Raw genomic sequence first — 23,828 nt, 5'->3', positions numbered from 1 at the left:
CTATTTACAAAAGTATTGCACTAAAGGTATTGTACAGTGAGGTGAAGAGGCACTACAGCTTAGTTGTTCCCCCCTCCTTTGTCCTCCTGTTTCCCCTCCCTCTCCCCTCCAGAGAGGAGTTAAACAGTCTGATGGCGTGTGGGACAAAGATCTGTGTTTAATCTGTTTAATCTGTGTTTAAATGAACATATACAAACAATCATCCTTGGCTGCATATTTAATTATAGAAACATTGAATACCTTCTCAGGTGCTTCAAGAGTTTGGGGTATATTACTCATTCATACACACCATTCAGTGAGAGCTCGGTCAGCATTGCTGCCAACTCGATCTCGGTGGGTGTTGCACTTCGTCAGGCCTTCCCTTTTGTCACAGAGTCTAGTCATAATTTTTATGAACTGTAGGGGTAAGTGGAGGAAGGCTTCCGTTTGGTAGGCTCAGAATTTTATCTCTGCTTTTGTGGATGCTGTTGGCCTCATCAGGTGATGACCTCCACACTGAAGTGGTCTGCAGAACAGTTTAAAGCAGCAGAGATGAGAATTAGTCCAAGTCTGAGGCAGGAAAAGGCTGGAGTGCTCATTCTGGGTCAAGGACAAAATGTATGTCAGGGCCTGATACCCGATGATCTATGTTCCTGTTCCACGAGCTTTGGTTAGTGACCAAAATAATTAGATTGTGGGCAAAAGAGGTTGAAATCAGCTTGGAAGGGTGTCTGGCCTCTCCCCTTAGAGATAGGGTGAGAACTTCAGTCACCCTCAGCTGGCCTGGAAAAGCCTCAGTCCTCCCACCTGGATAAGTTGGAGGAAGTGTCTGATGAGAGGGAGCTCTGGGCTACTGTGCTTAAGCTGCTGTCCCTGTGACCTGGCTGCAGTTAAGTGGAAGAAAACAGATGGATAAACGGCATGGAGATAAAAAGGTGGACGAATATGCTAACCCTGCAGCCACCTTTCATGCCAACAATGGACAAGGAAGCTAAATGTTTCTTCCCCACACTGTGACAGCTGAACTGGTACGTGGATAAAGCCTTAATGAATTTAAACTGGTGCCTTTGATCATTAAAGGCGATTTGTTCCAACAGACAAATTTTCATATCGGACGTCATCATTTGGTTCTGAATACTGAACCTGTGCTCTGCTGCCATGATGGCGACTAAAATTCAAACATTATGTTTTTGCAGACCACCACCAGGGAAAATGATTCCCAACCGTCATGCCTCGCTCCCACTATAACGGAAGTTCACTTGCTTCCACCATTATAACCAAATCTGAGTGCCTAATCCACGCTCACAGGTTCTTGTCAGGCACACTCTCAGTGAAGTGCAAACCACAGAGGACAAGCAGATATAAAAACAAAATGGTGCAATAACACTGTGTGTGTGTGTGTGTGTGTGCGTGTGCGCGTGTGTGTGTGTGTGTGCGCGTGTGTGTGTGTGTGTGTGCGTGTGTGTGTGTGTGCGTGCGTGCGTGTGTGCGTGAGAGAGAGAGGGACAGACAGACAGAAAGGGAGTCGGCTATTTCAGTGCATTATAATTTCAGAGAGTGCAATGAGTCAGCAGAAGAGGAGAGCAAATGAGGAGAGGGTTTAAAAGAGAGAGACTACTAGGGAGGATGACAGATGGCTGGTGTAAAGGAGAGAGGAAAGGAGGCAAACTAGGCAAACTACAGAGCAGTGCTGAATAATATCCAGAGTCCAGAGGGCCCTTTGAAACAGCAGGGTGATGAAACCTCCTGTGCTTGTTGGCAGTGGAACAGCCCAGGGACCACGCAGCTCTGAGCGCCACAGCCAAGGTCTTACATAACAGGCAACAGCGCTGAAAGCTCCCATTCCAGCACCTCTTAAAGGTGAAGGCACATCAGCCACGAGCCAAAAAGACGGACAAACGCGCCTTTCTAGCTGCACATCTACGGTTAATGTTACATGTTAGTTACACTTGGAATGGAAAAAGTGTACGAACCTAAGATAAGAAAGAAGAACGTGAGTTTGAATATAAAGCTGCACAGTGTTCAATAGATGTTGTGAAAGCATATTTATACAGCTCCTTCCACTGTCATTCAACCTGCTCTACAATATATAAGATTTAAAACGTATCACAGCCCCGTGACACAGCTACCAATACATTTGTCACCATTACAAACACACATATATGTATCTACATACATAGGAAGAAAATACAAAATCCCCCAAGCCTGAAAAACAAAGAACAAATCCATGTTTACATTTTGTAGAGCTGGGTGAAAAACCCAATAAAACAACATCCTGCTGCTTTGTTTTGGTTTGCTGTCTTCTTCAGTTTAAAGTATCGCTGTCCACAGTGTCTCAATGGAAACACTCGACGCCATCTAAAGGTCTTTGCACACCTATAGTTCGTTACATTTGGTCAGTTGATAAGTTTGTAAACTTGTAGCTTTATCCCAGGGTTTTCTTCTCAGGGACAAAAACAGAAAAATGTGTCACTACACACCACATTTAGTCCTCGTATTGGTCAGATTTGTCTGGGGCAAGAGAAAGAAAGGCGGGTGCTGTGTCCCAGAATGCAAAGCATCCCTGGCTACAGGATGGCATTGAGCTAAAATACACCAGATACCTGGTGGACAACTCAAATCCCATCACACTATAAACCAACCGCTCCACAGACCACGTCCTCCGAAGGGTCTCGGTGTGGCTCTTTTGGTCCACATCAAAGTGCAGTCCCCACGTTCACAGGTAAATATGGTCTTTAGTGCTGTTATAGTGTTGCACACCTAATACTGACTTTTACTGCTGAGCCTTTTTATGGGCTCAAAATGTGGTCATAAATATTTTGTACTTGTAAATCGGGATTTGTATGTGTAAAAAGATTTGTGTGTGGACTTAGCCAAAAAAACCCTGCAAGTTACAAGTACGAATTCTGACCCTATTTTTCTTCCTTTCATCTGATTGGTCAATGTCATGTCAATCACAAATGTAACTATCCAATCAGAGAACAGATGGGTTTGGCTGTCGGAGGGGCGCTTTTTTGAACTGCAGGTCTTTGAAGGGAATAAATGCAGTGTTGCCAACATAGCGACTTTGTCACTATATTTAGCGAGTTTTCAGACCCCTTAAAAAAGACGTGAAAGCGCGTATCTCTTTTACTCTCAACAAGCAGCGGGTGCTGTAACGCAGTTAGTTCTTCTTTTACTGTTATGCTGTTTTGTGGATCGCAAGGTTTAAAACTACTTATAAACACACACACAAAGTAACTCCACCAGAGCGCCTATTTCGGGTCACTTGCCGGTCCAAGCCCGGGTAAAGGTGCAGGGTTGGAATTGTGACATTAAAAAAAACAATAATTGCTAAAAGAAATTTAATTTGTAGCTCTAAATAAACTCTAAATGCATTTAGGACATTTTTACTCACTTTATGTCTCTTCCACGATGTTATTTCTCTCTCCAACAACATAGGTTACAATTAGATTAGCATTACCAATTATGCAAATTAGGCGATGACGTCATTTAGCGACTTCTAGCGACTTTTAGGACAACCAATAGCGATTTTCCTTACTGAGGAGTTGGCAACACTGAATAAATGCCCTTTTACATGCCTGCCCAGCGTTTTCCTTCATCACCACGAAGGAAAACAGTCTGTGGTTGTCCGAGTTTGGTGATTTTTTGTGTCACAGGTTTACGTGCTTAATACAGGGACCTCCAGAGCCTTTTCAACAGCGCTGCGGACCTCGGGAGAGGGGGCAGTGTTGTGGAAATGGCACAGTCTTCACTAGTGGGGATAGTTACAAAGCCTTCTTCATTTTGAATTAGCGATACGTTTTTATTGAACATTTGAAGATAAAAAAACAGAAACTCTTGTAGAGGACATAAAGTCAGAGATAGAAACGACAAGGAGCAGGTGAATCTAGTACAGGTAGAGCTGCCGAAAAACCCCACAGAGCTCAGCAGCCAGCGCAACAAATTCTGGATCCTTGGCCTTTAGCTAGCAGTTAGCATTAGCAGCACATGCTGCTTCCGATGCAGTGTTGCCAACTCCCCAGTAAGGAAAATCGCTATTGGCTGTCCTAAAAGTCGCTAGAAGTCGCCAAATGATGTCATCGCCTAATTTGCATAATTGGTCATGCTAATGTAATTGTAACCTACGTTGTTGGAGAGAGAAATAAAATCATGGAAGAGACATAAAGTGAGCAAAAAATGTCCTAAATGCATTTAGAATTTAGAACTACAAATTAAATTTTTAACAATTTTTGTTTTAATGTCACAATTCCAACCCTGCACCTTTACCCGGGCTTGGACCGGCAAAAGTGACCCGAAATAGGCACTCTGGTGGAGTTACTTTCTCTGTGTGTGTTTATAAGTAGTTTTAAACCTTGTGATCCACAAAACAACATAACATTAAAGAAGAACTGACTGCGTTACAGTCAGTGCGGGAGCAGCGGCTTCACTCATTTGCAGTTTGGACGCAAAGATGTGAACATCTCCTACCCTGATAGCAGCTGCGTGAGGACTATCCTCCGCCTGTGAGCGCTTTGGCACGGGTGAGGTGCCCACGGCAGCACCTGCTGCTTGTTGAGAGTAGGAGCGATGCGCGCTTTCATGTCAAAAAGTCATTATAAATAAGTCTCCAATAACACCAGAAAAAGTCGCCAGATTTGTTGCTAGTCGCTTTTTAGAAAAAACGAACAAATATAGAAAGGATTCATGGACATTATTGTAGAAAGTTGAACACTTAAAAGGAAATTCTGTTACTAAGACTTCATAAAAAATATTTATAATGATCGATTTTATATGTGGAGGACACAGACAGTCAGCGGTCCCTAACCCCCGGGCCACGGCCCGGTACCAAACGACTCACAGACCGGTACCGGGCCGTGAGAGTTGAAGCTAATAATTAACTCGGTTTCCCTGGGTCTTTGCCGTGTTGTAGTTGTGTGTCTTATTTTGAAAGAAAGGTTTACACGTTACCATAGCGACCAGAGCGCATTATGGAGGATGTTACTCTCAGTCTTGACTGGCTAATAAAGTTACACCATTACACAGTTAATTCGCGTTTATTGTTATATTTACAAAATACCACCGTTTTTGTCGTATCATGTTATTTTGTTGCATTTATCCGCCACACCGTGAAAATACTGTCTGACGTTAAACCGGCCAGTGGAGCAGCGAAGGTTGGGGACCGCTGCTCTACAGCCGTAATCAATCCCGGCCCTTTCAGTTGTAATGAGGCTTGCTGTTTACGCTTCAGTGCCAGGCAGTCAGCAACAAGGTGATCCTTTAATAACAGTATTCACCATCATGTGGACGTGAGGGGGTCTCACGACCAGACTCAAGCCTCGCACGGCGCAACTCGACATTAACGTCACCTTGTGTTCATTTACGAACATTATTCATCTCTCGGGTAAGGATGCTTAAAATCCTCCAATAGCATTAGCTCACGAGGTGACTCATAATCATCATTAACTGTCTAATTAGTGGCCTGAGCTGTAAAGCAGGGCTGGGAGAGCTGCGTTCACATGTTGGTGCCATACTCTGCGCCCTTCTCTAAACAAACGCTTCTTATAGCAAAGACACTGTCCTTCATTTCAGCTAAACTTCCACTCGAAGACGTTCAAACGATGCCTGGAGCGCAAAAGACCGCAGTACTGCCAGGTGGGCGTGTCTCAGTAGCTATGCCATGAAAACTACACAGAAAAGCCGCACGTGAAGTCAACGCGAAGCATGCGCATGCGCCACGGCCAAAGGCGCTGAACGTTCGAACCGACGTCACGTCAGGTCCCCTGATGGTCAAAAGTACACAACTATCCAGATCTAGTGTGAGGACGGAGAGTGAAAGATTGGAAAAAGTGATCATTTGTGCAAAGCTGTCGCCAAAACGTGAATTCACGGACGAGATTGTGGAAACATGAACGTGGTAGGGCTCTGAAAAATTGATCAGACCACCTCTCATCAATATTTTAGACATTTTGAAAATGCAATAATTGCAATGATTATATGTGAGAAGCTTAGTGGTACTGGTGGACTAACTGTTACAGAAGCATCCAAAATGAGCACCAATACTGTTTGTGCAGCTGTGACAAAAACCTTACATTGGCTGCTGGTCTAATTCTTGTTATTTTGGATGTGTAACGCCTGCTCCCTGACATCTGTCTGTTCTTTCTAGATCCCATTAGATGAACGTGCTGAACCGAGGTGCAGTCATCTCAGCGTGCCTCTGTTCAGATTTGGAGACATTGAACGATGCCTCAGAAACTATTTAGACGATTTATCGCTCAGGTAAGTCACAAGCTCAAAGTCAGCGAGACAGTTACCAGCATACACAGACATATTCACTGGTTACAGGTTTGTTTCGCTCAACCAGTCTCAATGTTTTTCTTTCAGACAGTGGACGGCATTAGCCACCGATGACGTCTCCTCGGATGTCGTCGATCTGCTGACCGAGATGTGCCGAGCACTCATAGGGCACATTAGCACCGTAGTGTATAAAGTCATACGCCGACAGGTTTCATGCTGCCCACATCGCCATGATCGTGGAGACAAAGAAAGCTCCGCTGACCGGTAAATCTAAAGCTTGCTTTATTAAACAGTTTCATTCAGTCTTTCTTCTTCTTAGACGTTTTACATGAGATGGTTCATCGGGTAATCCTGGTGACGGAGGGGTTTTTCAGAGGACACAGCATTGCTTCGTTTACATCACGTGTGAAGTCGTCCATGTGGTTTCTTTTAATGACGCCTGTAGATTTGGACAAAACAGTGATAGTGTGGGAAGATGACTACGTTTCTCTTCTCTCCCTTTTCAGGATGAAGGTTGAACCTCTGCTTGATGGGTGCAGTGACTGCAGGGTGACAGAGGATGATATTCAGGCCAGCCTCAGAAACATCTTTCATTACTGCTTCGGTTGGGTCTTGGGTTTTGGGCAACGGCGGTCTTGTGACTCAGACAAACTACTGACTTTATTTTCAGTGTCGATTGCAAAGAACGTAAACTCAGCCCTGAGTCGTATCACAGGGTCCACGTCCTTGCAATCAGATAGATCCACATCCCCAACAAACTTTGTTGGGATGGTTCACAGTGTAGCGAACATTTTAAAGGACTTTACAAAGACCTTAGCTCCCCCTTTTGTAGATGGTGAGAGTCGCAGCTACAGCATTGTTGACTCGCCAAACTCTGAGGAAGATGACGACTTTAAACCAGAGTCTGCAGAGACTTTTAAAAGCACACAGACTCCAGCTTGTGTAGGTGAGGGAGATGTGGGTAGCGAGGGCAACAGTGATGCATTTCAAATCACTGATGTCCAAAATCTTGACCGTGAGAGTTCAGAGAGTGAAGAAAAATGTAGCGACGCCCCGCAGTGCTCGTCTGGGGCGCTTCCTGCGCCCGCAGAGACCGATACCTTTCTCATATTGTGTCTTGCAAATTTAGTCGCTCACGTTTCTGAGAAAACACAAACAACTGCTGTAAAGCTGAATTTTCAGCAGATAGTGACTGATATAAGAGAGAAGATTGGGGGAGACTTGACTCCTCTAAAAACTGTAAAAAACTTGTACATCATAATGTACAAAGACCTGTGTCGCATATTTGGATCCAAATACGTGCTTCAGTTTGTGATGGAAAAGGGTGACGCGACTTTTGTAGCAGCCGTTGTGGAGCTATTAAAAGCAGAGCTAAAAGCATCGAGCGGCTCCGGTCACGCGCTGAGACGTTTAGAAAGTAACAAAAGCGTTTCTCCAGCCAGTGAGAACAAAACGCAACAATCTGCCAGTGAGGACAACGCACAAAATGGATCCACAGGTTCCCAGAAAGACAGGCCGAGAAACTGTGTCGTTAGGGCCCTCGCTTCTTTTTGTAGATCTTTGAGGAGGCTGTTCAGAAACAGAGTGACAGCGTGATTATCTTCATAATTACTCACAGAATTTGCTTCTTAATTTGGAAATAAAATGAGTTTGTCAGATCATTTAATTGTTAAATGTGTATAATGGTTTGTAGTCTCATCAGTCACAATGTAGAGACAATCGCACAAACTCGATTTAGTCAGAGCACTTTGAGTTGGTTTTGTCATTGTAGGTTAAATGTAGATATTTATTCTAGATATTGGGCACAAAGGCGTCCTCAGCTCTGTAACAGAGAGGTGTTGGCTCAGTGTGGAAATGTCCTGATGACATCAGTACTTTTGATTCTAGCCTGACTGATCAAGTTCCAGTTAAAGGGTTTTGACTGTCTTGAGAGACGGCACATTGTAGACAGAGACATATTCATAACTGTAAAACTCAAGAAACAGTCTGAGGCTACGTTCACTCTGCAGGTCTTGATGCTCAATTCTGATCTTTTGATCAAACGCGCTCTAGTGTGAACGCTCAGAGCGGCCGCGTGCACAAAAGAAGACGTCACACACGACGCTCTGTTTAGACCCAGAGCAACAGGATGTGTGACTGATGGCCTTAATGTAAAGACTTCAGACTTCACGTTTCCCAGTTTTGCTTTAAGTTATAAAGTTTTGTTATTTACATTTGTCCTAATAATGATCCTTACTGCTGTTTCAGAGGAGCGCTGCTTCTAGCTGCAGATTTCTGTCAGAATCTGCAGATTATACAGTACAAAGAAAATGTTCACGTTTCTCTAACGCTGTCTTCCCAGCAGTTTCCCTGGATAGAAGCGTTCACCATGTCGGGCGCTGATAGTCGGCGTCTGTCTTGTGTCGGTGACGTAAAAGACGGATTTAATGCGACGTGACCGTCAAACAGCAGTCGCTTTCTAAAACATCAGATATGTATCGGATTCAGCACCACATACCAAAGTGACCCAGATCGGATTTGAAGATATCGGATTTGTGCCGTTCACACCGTCACACCATGATTGGATAGATGGTCGCAGAGGGTCAGAGAAGTCGGATTTGATGCGCTTTCCCCTGCATCCGATGTGAAAGGACCTTTATGCTGCGCACTGTGACTCACAGCAATGGTCCCGGGTCAGCCCAGACTTTGTGTTAAACTAATCCTAAAATAATAACGGTATTTCTAACCACTGATATAGCACAACTTTATCCTTTCAACAGCTGCTGAAAGTTAGGGGACCTAGCTGCTATCGGATATTTATATAGAGATCCTCCAGCTTCAAACTGTATCACCCTTCAAGGACCTGCAGTCCAAAAAAGCACCCCTCCGACAGCCAAACCCATCTGTTCTCTGATTGGATAGTTACATTTGTGATTGACATGACACTGGCCAATCAGATGAAAGGAAGAAAAATAGGGTCAAAACTTGTACTTGTAACTTGCAGGGTTTTTTTGGCTAAGTCCACACACAAATCTTTTTTACGCACACACAAATCCTGATTTACAAGTACAAAATATTTATGGCCACATTTTGAGCCCATACCTTTTCATTAGTAAGGATACGCTTCACAGAATATGACAGACTTCACTGAAACTTTCAGAACTGAGCACTGAGGTGGATGAACACATCAACTGTTGACCATTTGTTAATACCAACAACTACAACTACTACTAGAATTATGATCATTATTATACAGTATTGTAGAGATATACAAAGGGGGAAAGTGAGTTTATTTATCGTTGATTTATTATTATGCCTCCTCAACAGGTGAACTGAGCATGTGCAGTACAGACAGAGGCTGTGATTATATAAACTGTGATGGACATCTTTCACAAAGATGGGGCAGACTTGTTGAGGTGCAACCTTTGCTCACAGATTTGAGCAGATGACCCACAGACTGTAAGGCTGCTGCACAGCTTTGAATTCCCCACACAAAAGCATATTTGCAGTTGTGCTCTGGCATTGTTTAAGGGCGTGTGATATTCACCTACTTGTTTATTTAAAAAGGTAAACGGTGTCCTTTTAATCTGACTGCTTTGGCTAAGCCTTCTCTTTAACTCTAACAGTAACTCCATTACAGCCTGTGCTAGAAACACAATTCAGAAAGACGATTTTACTGCACATCACATCAGGTAAATGTTTAACTTTATGTGCTAGAGAGAAAATTCAAGAAAGAGAGATTTGAGTTATTTTGTAAATTTATAGGCAAGGCAAGGCGAGTTTATTTGTATAGCACAATTCAACAACAAGGTGATTCAAAGTGCTTTACAGAGACATTAGAAACAAAAACAAATAAAAAGTACAAAATAAGCCCAGAAGGCCTGTGTGACACTTGGGTGACAAACAGTTCATTCTGTTCAATAGAAAATCTCTGGTTTAGGATAAACTGACCAGTCTAGACAAATATATACAGGTCAGAAACAGTCATTCCTCCCTGGCTATGCACATCAACAGGTAACAGGAATTTTACATCAGGTCCATTCTGTGCCAATGCCAAAGACATCAAGCCTCCCTGATGGTAGTGAATCATTGGTAATTAGCTGGAGTAGCCAGCCACTGTTGCTTGTGGAGAAATCAGTATCCTCCACATCCTTCACAGCTCTTACAGACTGGTACCCAGTGGGTTTACTGGGTCTTAATACCCTCTTAACGCTCTTACCCTGATAGTCCATGTGGTACTGATACTCTACAAGCATAATCATGTGCCTTCTTACCCCTACTCACCCAATCACACCAAAGAGCAGCACAGCCAGGGGCAGAAAGCAAAAATGAAGGCTTTTACTTCTCCTCTCACTCTATCGCCATGAATAATTCAACTCCATCTAAGCCTGAGACCATTTTTTTTTCTCCAACGTTCCCTGAAGCATGAAAAGACAGCGCAGACTCCACGGTGGCTGCCAGGGGGTTCATAAGCTCCTCATACCTAACATAAATCCACTCCTGATTACAATAAGATCACATTAGGCCATACAACCAGAGCTCGTGCTGTAAGCACAGATGTGCATATAGTGTTTAAAAGGCACACAGGGCCCTGTGTTATCTGCTCAGGAATACTACAGAAACTGATAAACTACATGACAAATCTGCTGACAAAACAGTTCAAGTGATTCTACAAAAACAACCCATTTAAATATCAGCAGAGCTGAATGTGACCAGTTAAATGATCTCAGTGCACAGAGCGGACCAGCAACTCCCGTGACCTGAAACTGAAGCGGAAGAGTAAAAAAAACCTTTCCAACTTATCCTTTACACTTGAGCATCAACATATACCACGCAAGCAAAAAACTCAACTCCGAGCAAATTAAACATGAATATGAAGAGATGCTAAATGTCAGACTTCAAACTTTGCTTTTTACCATTTTGCACAAATGTCACATTCCAGCTGGAAGCCAAACAACCATCGAGGACAAACTCAAATGAACAGCAATACACAAAAATCAAATGGGAATGGAATATTTCTTGCAGCACAGCAAATACAACACCTGCCAGCTGAGGTACTCTGTTCTCCTTCAACATGAAAGGAATGAAGAAAACTTACCTGTGGTGGTGTCAGTGGATGGTTCCCATTATCCAGTCACATAGAAGAAGAAAGAAAACAAACAAATCAGTTTCTTGTGTCAGTCAGCCCTCCTGTTTCAGATGCATAACCTCATTCGCTGCATGACGAATTATTCTTTCCTAAGAACTAGGGCCGTGCGATATGACCAAAATCTCATATCCCGATATAAGACATCTATCGTCCGATAACGATATAAATCACAAAAATGTAACATTTTCTGTAAATTCTGTGAATCTCGGGCAGCTCAACTTGCGTGAAGTGTTTCCAGCTGGGCGTCGTGTAGCTGGAGTGTTTTAACCGATGCATGAAACGATACATTTTTAGACATAAGTTGTAACGGCCGCCATTTTCTTTGTGAGTATTTATTACACGGCGTGCTGCGGGGAGAAGACGTTTGAGTCTAAGGTTTATTTGGAGCACCTGGCGGCTCTTTTTTGCTTCTCATCCGTAAATACTCTGCATACTCTTTCACGTGGTTCAGTTTATTTTGAAAAGTCTCAACAGGATCTTGACCTTTATTGTGTAAGGTTTATGTGGAAAATAAACAAGCGGACATGCGATGGTTTTACCGTCATTGTTGCTAACGACAACCCATAAAAACAGGTGCTAGTGTGGTTATATTAAATATAAGAGAAAGAGAGAACTTTAAGAAATTAATATAGCCACTACAGTGACCATCAAAACATGAAAAAATATTGCTGTAACAGTTTATTTTGCGACACCACGAAACAAACGATAGCGTAAAATGAAACGATAGATGTTTTTATATCGTCATCCGATACATATCGTTATATCGAACTGCCCTTCTAAAAACGATTGGCTTTGCTCAAAGAAACCAGTCTGCTTATTCCAATGAATTGAGCGTTAAATACTACGGGTGCAACGATATTCGTATCGATATTGAACCGTTCGATACAGTGCTTTCGGTTCGGTACGCATATGTATCGAACAATACAAAGTTTTTAATTTATTTTATCAACTTTCCTTCTGACGATGCTGTCTGTGTTGAGAGCTCAGTGGATCTGCGTTCGACTACTCCGCCTAGGCTGCACTGTCGAGCGCAGATCCACTGAGCACAGCGCAAGCTAGCAAGACAGAAGCTAAGCTCGTTGCAACATGGCAAATTGAACCTCCCCCACCCTCATTCAAATCTGGCGTTTGGAATTATTTTGGTTTTCATGTGACGTATGACCCTGAAGGTAAGCGAGTCATGGACTAAAGTAAAACAGTATGTTGGATGTGCCAGGCAATGCTCAATTACATGGGTGGGAACTAGTGTGTTAGCGCAGTTAGCTCGTTAACGTGTTGGCCGTCTAGCCCCATGCACGGGGTGATCCGCGGTAGCTCGTTAACGGAGATTTGGTGTTAACGTCATTTCAGATTTACGCTGACAGCACTAGTGTGAACACAACGAATATGACTGCACATTTACTCCGACGTCATCCTAGTGCAAAGACAAGTGGAAGCCGACAAAAACAACAAGCACGCATGCTACAAACTTTACCCGAGTCATTTAGACAGCCGTTAGCACAGGATTCTCCTTATGGGGACCTGATATGTTTAATATGCTGCTGAGAATATAGCCCAGAAGAAGCGTATAGTATAGCTTTTATTTTGGAAAGAGCCATTTCTCTGTAATAAACTCTCTTTTCCAAAGATGAGTGGTATATATATATATATATATATATATATATATATATATATATATATATATATATATATATATTAGGGGTGCAACGATACACAAAATTCACGGTTCAGTTCGATACTTTGGTGTCACGGTTCGATATTTTTTCGATACAAAAAAATGTTCATGCATTTTTAATTTGTCATTTATTAAAATTATAAATATATATTTTAACTCAAAAGTACAGTTTTTAAATTTAACCCTAACCCTTGTGCGCGTTTTTTATTTTGACAGCGAATGCGCACCTGCGGACCACTTATGTGCAGCCCTGGTTATTTAGCTCGTCATATTGCAGCCACAGAAATTCTTTTGTCCATGAAACCATAAAGCTGCACTTTCTTTTTGCCTTATAGTCTGATTTGTCATAACTTCTCCGTTTTGTGGTAAGCTTTTCTTTGGCTGTCACTTCTTCACCCTGACCGGTCTTATTTGGCTCAGCAGAACTGAAATGCTTTTACACACTCACTCACATAAGCTCAGCGATTCTCTGCGCGATCAACCTCTCACATGTTTAAGCTGCGGGAGATTTCACTTGTCATGTTTGCATAGTAAGCTAACGATTAATAAGACGATGTCAGAGGAATTGGTGCACAAATTATCATCACTCACAGATCAGTGCTGTCGCTCTCTATACACAGTTCGCACGATTGCAAAGTGAAAGCAAAAAAACAAGCGCAAATTCAAACGCGACTTCAATATGTCACATATTGACAGTGGCTCACCGATGCCAATGACATAATTACCCAGCTACATTTCCGAAAGAATGCAAAAGCATTGACATATATTTTTCCTACAATAGCCCGACAGGCAGGGCAGAGATAGATTTTGGTAGCCCGACTGAAAAAATCGCTAGCTCCGGGACGTCGGGCTAGCGATATTGCAAGCCCTGTATCTGATTGAGGAATCACTCATCTTTGGAAAAGAGAGTTTATTACAGAGAAATGTCTCTTTCCAAAATAAAAGCTATACTATCCGCTTCTTCTGGGCTATATTCTCAGCAGCATAAGGAGAATCATGTGCTAACAGCTGTCTAAATGACTCGGCTAAAGTTAGTAGCATGCTTGTTGTTTTTGTCTTTGCACTAGGATGATGTCGGCGTAAATGTGCAGTCATATTCGTTGTGTTCCCACTAGTGCTTTCAGGTTAATCTCGTTGAAATGACCTTAACGCCACAACACGGCAAATCTACGTTAACGAGCTACCGCCGATCGCCCCGTGCATGGGGCTAGACGGCCAACACGTTAACGAGCTAACTGCGCTAACACACTAGCTCCCACCCATGTAATTGAGCATTGCATGGCACATCCAACATACTGTTTTACTTTAGTCCATGACTCGCTTACCTTCAGGGTCATACGTCACATGAAAACCAAAATAATTCCAAACGCCAGATCTGAATGAGGGTGGGGGAGGTTCATGTTGTAAGGGGAGCTTAACTTCTGTCTCGCTAGCTTGCCCTGCGCTCTTCCTTCCGACGATGCTGTCTGTGTTGAGCGCTCAGTGGATCTGCGCTCGACAGTGCAGCCTAGGCGGAGTAGTCGAACGCAGATTCACTGAGCGCTCAACACAGACAGCATCGTCAGAAGGAAAATTGATAAAATAAATTACAAATGTTGTATTGTTCGATACATATGCGTACTGAACCGAAAGCACTGTATCGAACGGTTCAATATCGATACGAATATCGTTGCACCCCTATATATATATATATATATATATATATATATATATATATATACACTCAACAAAAATATAAACGCAACACCTTTGTTACTGCTCCCATTCCCCATGGGATGGACGTAGAGACCTAAAATTCATTCCAGATACACAATATAACCATCCCTCCCAAACAGTGGTCACAAATCAGTCCAAATGTGTGGTAGTGGGCACATCTGCTATATTGAAATAATCCATCCCACCTCACAGGTGTGCCACATCAGGATGCTGATCTGACATCATGAGTAGTGCACAGGTGTACCTCAGACTGCCCACAACAAAAGGCCACCCTGGAATGTGCAGTTTTGTCTCACAGTTTTGTCTCACAGCAAAATGCCACAGATGAGGAAGCGTGCAATTGGCATGCTGACAGCAGGAATGTCAACCAGATCTGTCGCCCGTGCACTGAATGTTCATTTCTCAACCATAAGCCGTCTCCACAGGCGTTTCAGAGAATATGGCAGCACATCCAACCGGCCTCACAACCGCAGACCTCGTGTAACCACACCAGCCCAGGACCTCCACATCCAGCAGATTCACCTCCAAGATCGTCTGAGACCAGCCACCCAGACAGCTGCTGGAACAATTGGTTTGCACAACCAAACAATTTCTGCACAAACTGTCAGAAACCGTCTCAGGGACGCTCAACTGCATGCCCGTCGTCCTCATCGGGGTCTTGACCTGACTCCAGCTCGTCGCCGTAACAGACTTGTGTGGGCAAATGCTCACATTCGATGGCGTCTGGCACGTTGGAGAGGTGTGCGCTTCACGGATGAATCATGGTTCACATTGTTCAGGGCAGATGGCAGCTGAGAATGTCCCAGTTCTTGCATGGCCAGCATACTCACCGGACATGTCACCCATTGAGCATGTTCGGGATGTGCCTGACCGGCGTATACGACAGCGTGTACCAGTTCCCACGAATATCCAACAACCTCGCACAGCCATTGAAGTGGAGTGGACCAACATTCCACAGGCCACAATTGACAATCTGATAGACTCCATGCAACGATGTGTTGCACTGCATGAGGCAAATGGTGGTCACACCAGATACTGACCGGTTCTGGGTCCCCAGACCTCCAATAGCGCAAAAAACTGCACATTCCAGGGTGGCCTTTTGTTGTGGGCAGTCTGAGGTACACCTGTGCACTACTCATGATGTCAGATCAGCATCCTGATGTGGCACACCTGTGAGGTGGGATGGATTATCTCAATATAGCAGATGTGCCCACTACCACACATTTGGACTGATTTGTGACCACTGTTTGGGAGGGATGGTTATATTGTGTATCTGGAATGAATTTTAGGTCTCTACGTCCATCCCATGGGGAATGGGAGCAGTAACACAGGTGTTGCGTTTATATTTTTGTTGAGTATATATATATATATATATATATATATATTTATTTATTTATTTATTTATAATTTTAATAAATGACAAATTAAAATAGCATGAACATTTTTTGTATCGAAGAAATATTGAACTGTGACACCAAAGTATCGAACCGAACCGTGAATTTTGTGTATCGTGGCACCCTTATTAAATACATTTATGTATACATGAAGATATCTTTGGACCGACTTTGGACCAATATCTTCTTCAAAGCCCAACCAAACTGACAGGCGCCAAAAACTGAAACATTTCATAAGCAGTGAGACATGAAAATGTTCACATGAAGAATATTATTATCAAAAACATAATTTTGGGTTACAAGAGACAAATATCTTCAGAAATCAAACTTCTGAAATATCAGTACTGGCGTTGGCTGTCTGGTAAAGGCGAGGTTTGTGCAGCTGCTCTGCACGCGGTGAACAGACACCACATCTATGATGAAATGCTGCCGGCAACAACAGTGAAGGAAGTGTGTGTTTGAACCCCACCACACAGGGTTCGCTGCCGTGGACGAAGCAAACACGCCTCTTTGTAGTAAATGACAGATATAACATTTTCCAATCACAGTCGGGTGGGTATTCATTTATTACTTATCTCTGCAAAAACTGATGATGTAATAAAGCCTCCATTTGTTGCACAACACAGTTCTTCATAAAGGAAGCTGCGACACAGCCTGTCTGTCTCGTTAACACAGTTATCGTTGTGGTCACTTAGTTAACATTATATAAACGTTTAGATGAACTCGTGTATCACAATAAATGGATCCTGACTGGAAGGAAAGAGTGAATTGAAATGAACATGAAGACTGCACCACTGTACGTCCAACATGCATGTCCCCTCCATATGATGGTAAAGCACAGCGCTGCTCCTGCCTCCACTCACTCCACAAAAATAACTATTTGTTTTAATCTGCTGAAGTAAGCACATTTCCAAAAACAATTTCCCTTTCTTGAATGTTTCACCTTGAACAGGCTCGATTATCAAACTCCTCAGGATACTGACGTGCTGTTAGAAAAGATTCTAAAATCAGCGTCCCGCTGGCCATCTTTGTCTTTTGTAAATGAAGTCTATAATTTGAAAGTGCTAAATTCCTGCGACAGTACCTTCCCACACACTTTGGTTAAGAGAGCTGTCCCCAGTTGAAAGTGAAAGTTGTCTGTTACATTTTCGTGGTAACCCGTTTCTTCAGAATAGATACCACCACAGAAATCTCCTGGAGTATTTATTACCGTTTAACAGCCTTTAGCAGAAGCTTAACGACACATGCTTTATCAGCATACTACTCACTGAGGATGTCTCAAGCTTAACAGCACTGATTAAGTTTCAGTGGCAGTCATTTCAGTTTATTTACTGAAGACCAGTAAATAAACTAGCTAACTGGAAGAACTTAAGGGATACAAGTGGAAAAGAGCCATCATCAATGTTAATAAGTATTCCTGCAATTTTCCTCTAACTAGCGTAAAATATCTGCTCACTCCCTTTCTCATATCATAAACTGGGGTTCTTCATAAAGGACAGGAAGCTGTCCCACAGGCTACATGGTCCTGATACACAAATCAACATTGCATTTGCTGTTTTCCTTTATGTCCATTTTAGTTTGCATTAAATCCCGTAACACAGTGGATAAGGTCGACTACAAAGAAAGAGCCACAGAGCCAAGAATGATTACTTCACGCTTTACTTTCTATACGTAGCTCATACATGCCAAACTTGTTTTTAAGTTATAAGGCGTTTTGTCAGTATTCGCCCAATAAATAATGAAGCTGACCTTGAGGGCCGTGGTGGATGTAAGCCAGGTTTGAATGGACAGTTAACATGACCCCACTCTACGTCCCTACTGAGAACTGATTTTAAAATTTGAGCCGTCATGTTTACTGACAGAATTCTAACATGCAAGCACAAACAGACGCTACCAAACGCCTCTCTGGTGGAGGTAACAGACGTCTTTCTACCTGAGGCGAGCTTTATTGTAATTTATTTATGTTCTCCAGGCTTTTTAGGAACATTAGAAAGCTCTTCTTTCGAAGTTTGCTGCCTTTTATTCCATTCTGTCAACATTATCCCAAACTCTTCAGTACCGTCGAGCTCTGGGGAGGCCAGTCCATGACAATGTTTTAGGAAGAACAACAAATTACAGAAAGCTGACAACAACAAAAACAAGCGGGTGCATACAGACTGAAACCACAAACATCAACAATTCTAAAACATGGCTGTAGGAGCCTACATGCAGTTTAATTTGAAATGTATGTTTTTATTTTGATAGTGCAGCAAAAACAGGAAGTTAGGTGAGAGGAGAGTGGAGCCACTTGGTTTTTTGTCCTCGCAATCTCTCTTTTGAATTGAGCTTCATAAGTTTTCATAATTTGGAATTCTGTTGCTGTGCACCTGTTTGGACCTTTGAAGTAAATATTGAGAAACTATCAAGGACTGTTGGTTTTTTTTGGATATGGAAAGAGGGACTAAGTGGAGCGTCAAGCTAAGGCTCCATTCGCAGGAAACCTACAACGGCTACATCTTTTACTTAATGTATCCAATAGCACTTCAGTGTTTTCTTTGACAGTGTGTGTGTGTGCGCTTTCTGGAAGCTGTTGCAGTTTAATAAACCTTACATTTGTATGCTGCACAGTAACCTCTGTGCTCAACATCAGTGTTTTGAAAATCTACAGGGGTTACACTTAAAGAAATGTCAAAGAACGTTTTCTTTCCAACAGAATAAAGGACACATTAGTTCTGAGCCATTTTGCTGAAATGCTAATTAAAAACCACCCTGGAGGCTAAGTAAGCTGAGAATGCACTACTCAACTGTTAGAAAAGGACAAAAGACATAGCCTCATATGACATCCTCAGTAAATATATATGTATCATACATCTGCAGAGACACTAGATAGACAGACACTACTTGCCTGCTAATTTGCTTAATTTAAATGATTAGGCTGAATGATTGCACAGAGTCATCTTTAAGGAGCTTAAACAAGAAGCACTAGGTACAAGTTTGTCCTTTGGTCAGTGTGTCACTTTACTCTAACACAGCTGACCTACAACCACTCCAACTACTGTTCTGTTTACTTTCCCTGCTTGTTTTCATCCTACTGCCACAGAGAGAGAGGCCACATGTCTGCAGGCAGGTAGGCCTAGGTAGTGACTGCTGCACTGCAACATCTTCAAACTCACAGGTAACCACCATCGGACTGACATGTTCACCAGTGACTGGCTGATTAGCAAGGGCAGCAACATTTAGTCAAGCAAATGATCCAAACTGTTGAGTGACTCAAAATGATCAGTTATAATAGAATATTTAAAGCTTTGTGGTTTCAGAAGGAAAGTCAGGCTGTGCTTTCGTAGCAATCCGGTGCACTGTTGTCTAATTTACATGGTTTGCAACTGAACATGACATCTATTTATCCCATTTACTCCCAGTTTTATCAAGGCATCTACAGTACACACACACACACACACACACACACACACACACGGGCTTGTACCTGGATATTTAGACGCCTTGCATAGGTTACAACCTTTCCTAGTACATTCCCAGGAAAACCAAATCTTTGATAAAGTTCTAAATGTTTCTGTTATTTTTATTATTATTTTCCAAATGATTATACTTTTTATTGAGATGTTCAACTTCCATATTCATTTCCTGTATCAAAGGAAATACCAAAGCAGGTTTAGCTCAAATAAAACCACTTGGAACTAATCGCAGTAAAAAGGTTAAGGTGTGAGGCCAAATCTGATTTGCTCTCAATCCAACATTAAGAGCAGTTGGAGAGCCGCGACAGAAGCACCAAAGCCTTTTGTTTACTTCTCAGCCATTTCCTCCAAATCTGGCTGAGTCATCTGATTACTGGATGCCTGTAAATCTAATTAGCCTTATGTCTCTCAAAGCCCCAGTTACTGACACTGAGAATTTTCTCTCCCAGTATCGTCAGCAGCACCAGTTTGGTCAACAAATGTGTCATCTTTATTTTCTAAATGCTGAAAGTGAAATGCTAAACGTACTCTTTCTTTGCAGTGCTGATCAAACCATCAGGCTCTTAGTCCTTTGGAATTTTCATACATTTTTTGATCAATTACAAAAATACATTTTGCCATAACTTCATATTTTATTTCCTGTTCAGCCAGTTTTATAATGAAAAGACGCCCACACACTTCCTCTGTGCCTCGCTGTCATGTGTACTTCCTTCTGTTTGGCTGGCTCAGTGATAAGCTGAGGAGGGGGTGAGGAAATGCAATACAAACAATAAAACTTCTCTGAAGATCATAATTAAATGAAATCCTTTTAAACTATTTAGTCGGCTTACTTTACACTTAACTTCTCAGGAAACTTGGCGTTTTGGGGGCAATTATGACTTTTCTCCAAGTGAGCCCTCACCCCTTTAAACCTGTGGACTTTACTTCCTGTTTCCTGTTAAGGCTGTGACACGATCACAGAGCGATCAGGTGTGATTTACTTAAAATGCATTTTAAGTAATCGTCTGCAGCCCGACTGACAGACTGATCACCGATCAGCGTCTCGTGATCTGCAGTCAAATATCAAAAGAATCAGCCAGCTGCTGGCACAGCCTGATAGTAAAGGGCTGCACAGTCCACACTGAATAAAAAGCCACATTTCATTTAAAAAGACTGAGTGAGTGGTTCGGGCGCATTCTACATGGGTGAAAGTGTCCCAAACAGCAGAGGTCCCACGCCCAGTGGGCTGGACTGGTGCTGCATGGTATTCTAATGCTCTCTTTCCCACATGTCCCGCCTTTCTTTTCTGAAAAACTACCCAATAAAAGGCAGAAAAAATAGTTTGTTCAAGGTTTTTTTAATTTCTCTGGTCTTTTTCTGTTGAAGGAAGCTATACTGTTGCTATTACACATCACCTACTGTTTTCTATCTGACTCAACAACATGCAGTTAGTGGGGTTAGGTTAACTGGTCACTCTAAATTGCCCGTAGGTGTGAATGTGAGTGACTGTCTCTATGTGTTGGCCCTGCGGCAGACTGACGACCTGTCCAGGGTGGACTCCGCCTCTCGCCCTGTGATAGCTGGGATAGGCCACACTGAGGTTCAGAAGGTTCTTGTCCATGCATTTGTGTCCTCACATATTGATTATTGTAATGCTCTTCTTTCTGGCCTACCAAAGAAAAGTTTCAGAGGTCTACAGATGGTGCAAAATGCAGCTGCTCGCATTTTAACAAGAACCGGGAAATGTGAGCACATCACCCTGTTCTGAGATCTCTGCATTGGCTACCCTGTCAGGTTCAAGCAGATTTTAAGGTCCTGCTGCTCACCTACAAGGCTTTAAACGGATCGGCACCTTCATACGTCTCCAACCTTTTACACCTTTAGTTTCCATCCCCTGCTCTCTGATCTCAGGACTCTGGCTTTCCAAAGGTTCCTAAAGCCAGAAAAAAGACTATTGGAGAACATGCTTTTCTTTTCGTGCCCCGTTTCTGTGGAACAACCTCCCTCAAGATGTTAGGCAGGCTGCTCTGTGGAGGTTTTTAAAACTAAGCTGAAGACACATTTGTTCTTACAGGTCTTAATTCTGTGGCTTTTAGTTTTTACATTTTTACTGTTTTTAACTTGTATTGCTATGTATCGCCTTTATTTATTTATTATTATTATTATTATCCAGTCATTGCTTTCATTTTAAAATTGCCTTCACATTTGGTTACAATTCAATAAAAACATTGAATAAAGTCATGATTGTTTATCTAGAGCACTGTTTACCACGACGTTCACATGCGCCTCGTCACTGGACCTGCAGCGTCCCTCTCTCTCATCCTCTGTCCACAGTGTTCCACGTCACACCGGTCCATTTCAGACACACTGCTCCATATTTTATTCTTGGCCAGAATTAGCCCCATTCTAGACTCACTGTTCAGTGCAGCTGTTTCCCCTGCTGCTCTGCAGCCAACAACCTGCCCGGACCTTCATGGGTTCTGTCACACATTCCCCCGTTCTGGCCTGCTTTGTCAAGTTTCCATCTGCCAATCGTTCACCCCAGAAGTATGTATTTATCTTCTACCTACAGACAGGCCCCCATATACATCGATCTGTCATAGCCAGCTAGCTCTGGCTCAGATAATCGCAGCCTTCAGATCACAATGTGTGTAAACAATACAGGTCGCTAGGAAGTTTAGCTTCCTAGCGACCTGTCATGGCTTTATAACGGGACTCTACCAATGTAGAAATATATTTATTTCTTTTTTCAGGGTGGGAGAACCCACGCAAAGACGGGGAGAACTCCACGCAGAAAGACCCGGCCTGATGGTGGAATTGAACTATATATACACACTTACTTACTCTGACTTTGTACTATTCTATTATGAATGACACTGGCAGGAAGTCTGGTCAGAACTGAGGGCACTACTGTACATGCAGCCAAACATACAGATATTAGAAGTAACCTGCTGCTGAGCGCAAACAGCCAACAGCAGAAAGGCAGAGCACGAGTGGCTGAGGCAGTGAGCCAAAACAAAGCTGGACGAGCTTTAAGTCTGAGTGTCCTTACATGACCCAGCCGGAGTTTGGACTCGGCTAAATGTACTGAGACTCAAAAATTCGTTTCAACTGTGGAAAAAACCTCTTCTGGGCAAAAATGAGAGTCATGCAGAGGCAAACTCAACAAGCCTCAACTTTCCACTGTTACCCACGATTACTATGATTTCCTACTATTACACATTAATGGCAAAGCGCTTCTCTAATAAAACTCCTCTAAACTAGTGGAAAATAGAAATGTTACAAAACACCTACAGGAAGCTCAGTCATGTTTGGCATTTAGTAACTGACCCAACAACACAGCAGCAGGCTGTCCTGTCTGCTGCCGGGCCACAGCCTCGTCAGCTCTTTGTAAAAGAAGACTCCTTAATGTTTCTGGGCTTCAACTCACATTTTATAACATTATGTCCCAAATATTTGGGCTGTGCAATGTTGGAAGAAACTAAATCTTCTACTACTAAACACTTAACAGACTGGTTGATGATGTTAGCACAGGCTGTAATACAGGCTGTCGTTTTAATTTGGATTTTGCAGGATATTTAAAAAACACTTTCATCCTGTCATGTCTTATAATAAAATATACATACGCTTTTCTTTTGATAAATGGGAACATCAGCTGACCCGATGTTCATGGAGTCACTGCTCGTAAATGAAGCGATGTATTTGTTTTCATATCATTAGAAAGAGTTTCTGAGGGCTCAGATCAAGAGAGCGCTCGTCAGAAAAAAGAAAACATACTTGGATACTAATTGGTACAAAAACTAGATACAAGATACTTGTTTGCAACGGTATCAACACCAACAGTGTCGTGTTGGCCTCGTCCAGCCGACACACAACTTTGCACAGCACCACTGCACACTAACAGCAGGCGTACCTAGGTTTTGACATTTTATAAACACTATTAAAACATCACTATTTCTGAAACAAAACCAACATATGACCGGTGCTAACATTAGCCACAGCAGTTACTCGTGTTATGCTCGTGTTGTTTAGGACATAAAGATCCAGACAGCAACAACTTTAGCATTATTAGCACTATTACTAACCCTAACTTGAGGGGGAGAAGAGAGTGAAAGAAAACTAGGTGCAAATCTTTAACCAACAAGTGACTGAAATTACAAAGGTCTACAACACAACCAAATCCAAAGAATAAGGACAACCGCCGTTGGGTGCCTGAAAGAGCCTAGCCT

At 42.6% G+C, this 23,828-nt stretch overlaps 2 protein-coding genes across 8 annotated transcripts in view; one reads left to right on the top strand and one right to left on the bottom strand.

Moving 5' to 3' along the window:
• The window catches only part of thrb (thyroid hormone receptor beta), a 112,293-nt gene that overhangs the window by 69,442 nt on the left and 19,023 nt on the right, over positions 1–23,828 (bottom strand). The gene's annotated exons all lie outside the window — the stretch shown is intronic.
• On the top strand, positions 4,968–7,898 carry LOC146549874 (uncharacterized). The gene is made up of 5 exons (XM_085262281.1): positions 4,968–5,362; positions 5,551–5,875; positions 6,125–6,237; positions 6,343–6,519; positions 6,762–7,898. The coding sequence occupies exons 2-5, from the start codon at positions 5,867–5,869 to the stop codon at positions 7,849–7,851; spliced, it is 1,389 nt and encodes a 462-aa protein (XP_085118407.1). The 5' UTR covers positions 4,968–5,362; positions 5,551–5,866; the 3' UTR covers positions 7,852–7,898.

The sequence above is a fragment of the Mchenga conophoros genome, linkage group LG22 (genome assembly GCF_057382185.1).
Source record: "Mchenga conophoros isolate Kocher_MC1m ecotype Shallow Benthic linkage group LG22, M_conophoros_male_GT1.1, whole genome shotgun sequence".
NCBI lineage: Eukaryota > Metazoa > Chordata > Actinopteri > Cichliformes > Cichlidae > Mchenga > Mchenga conophoros.
This window is presented reverse-complemented; position numbering and strand designations above follow the sequence as displayed.

Bases quoted from the DNA above. Each gene is read 5' to 3' on its own strand.
- LOC146549874 (XM_085262281.1), top strand. The intron at 6,238-6,342 runs GTAAGTCACAAG...TTTTTCTTTCAG, and splicing joins TTAGACGATTTATCGCTCAG to ACAGTGGACGGCATTAGCCA. The intron at 6,520-6,761 runs GTAAATCTAAAG...CTCCCTTTTCAG, and splicing joins AAAGAAAGCTCCGCTGACCG to GATGAAGGTTGAACCTCTGC.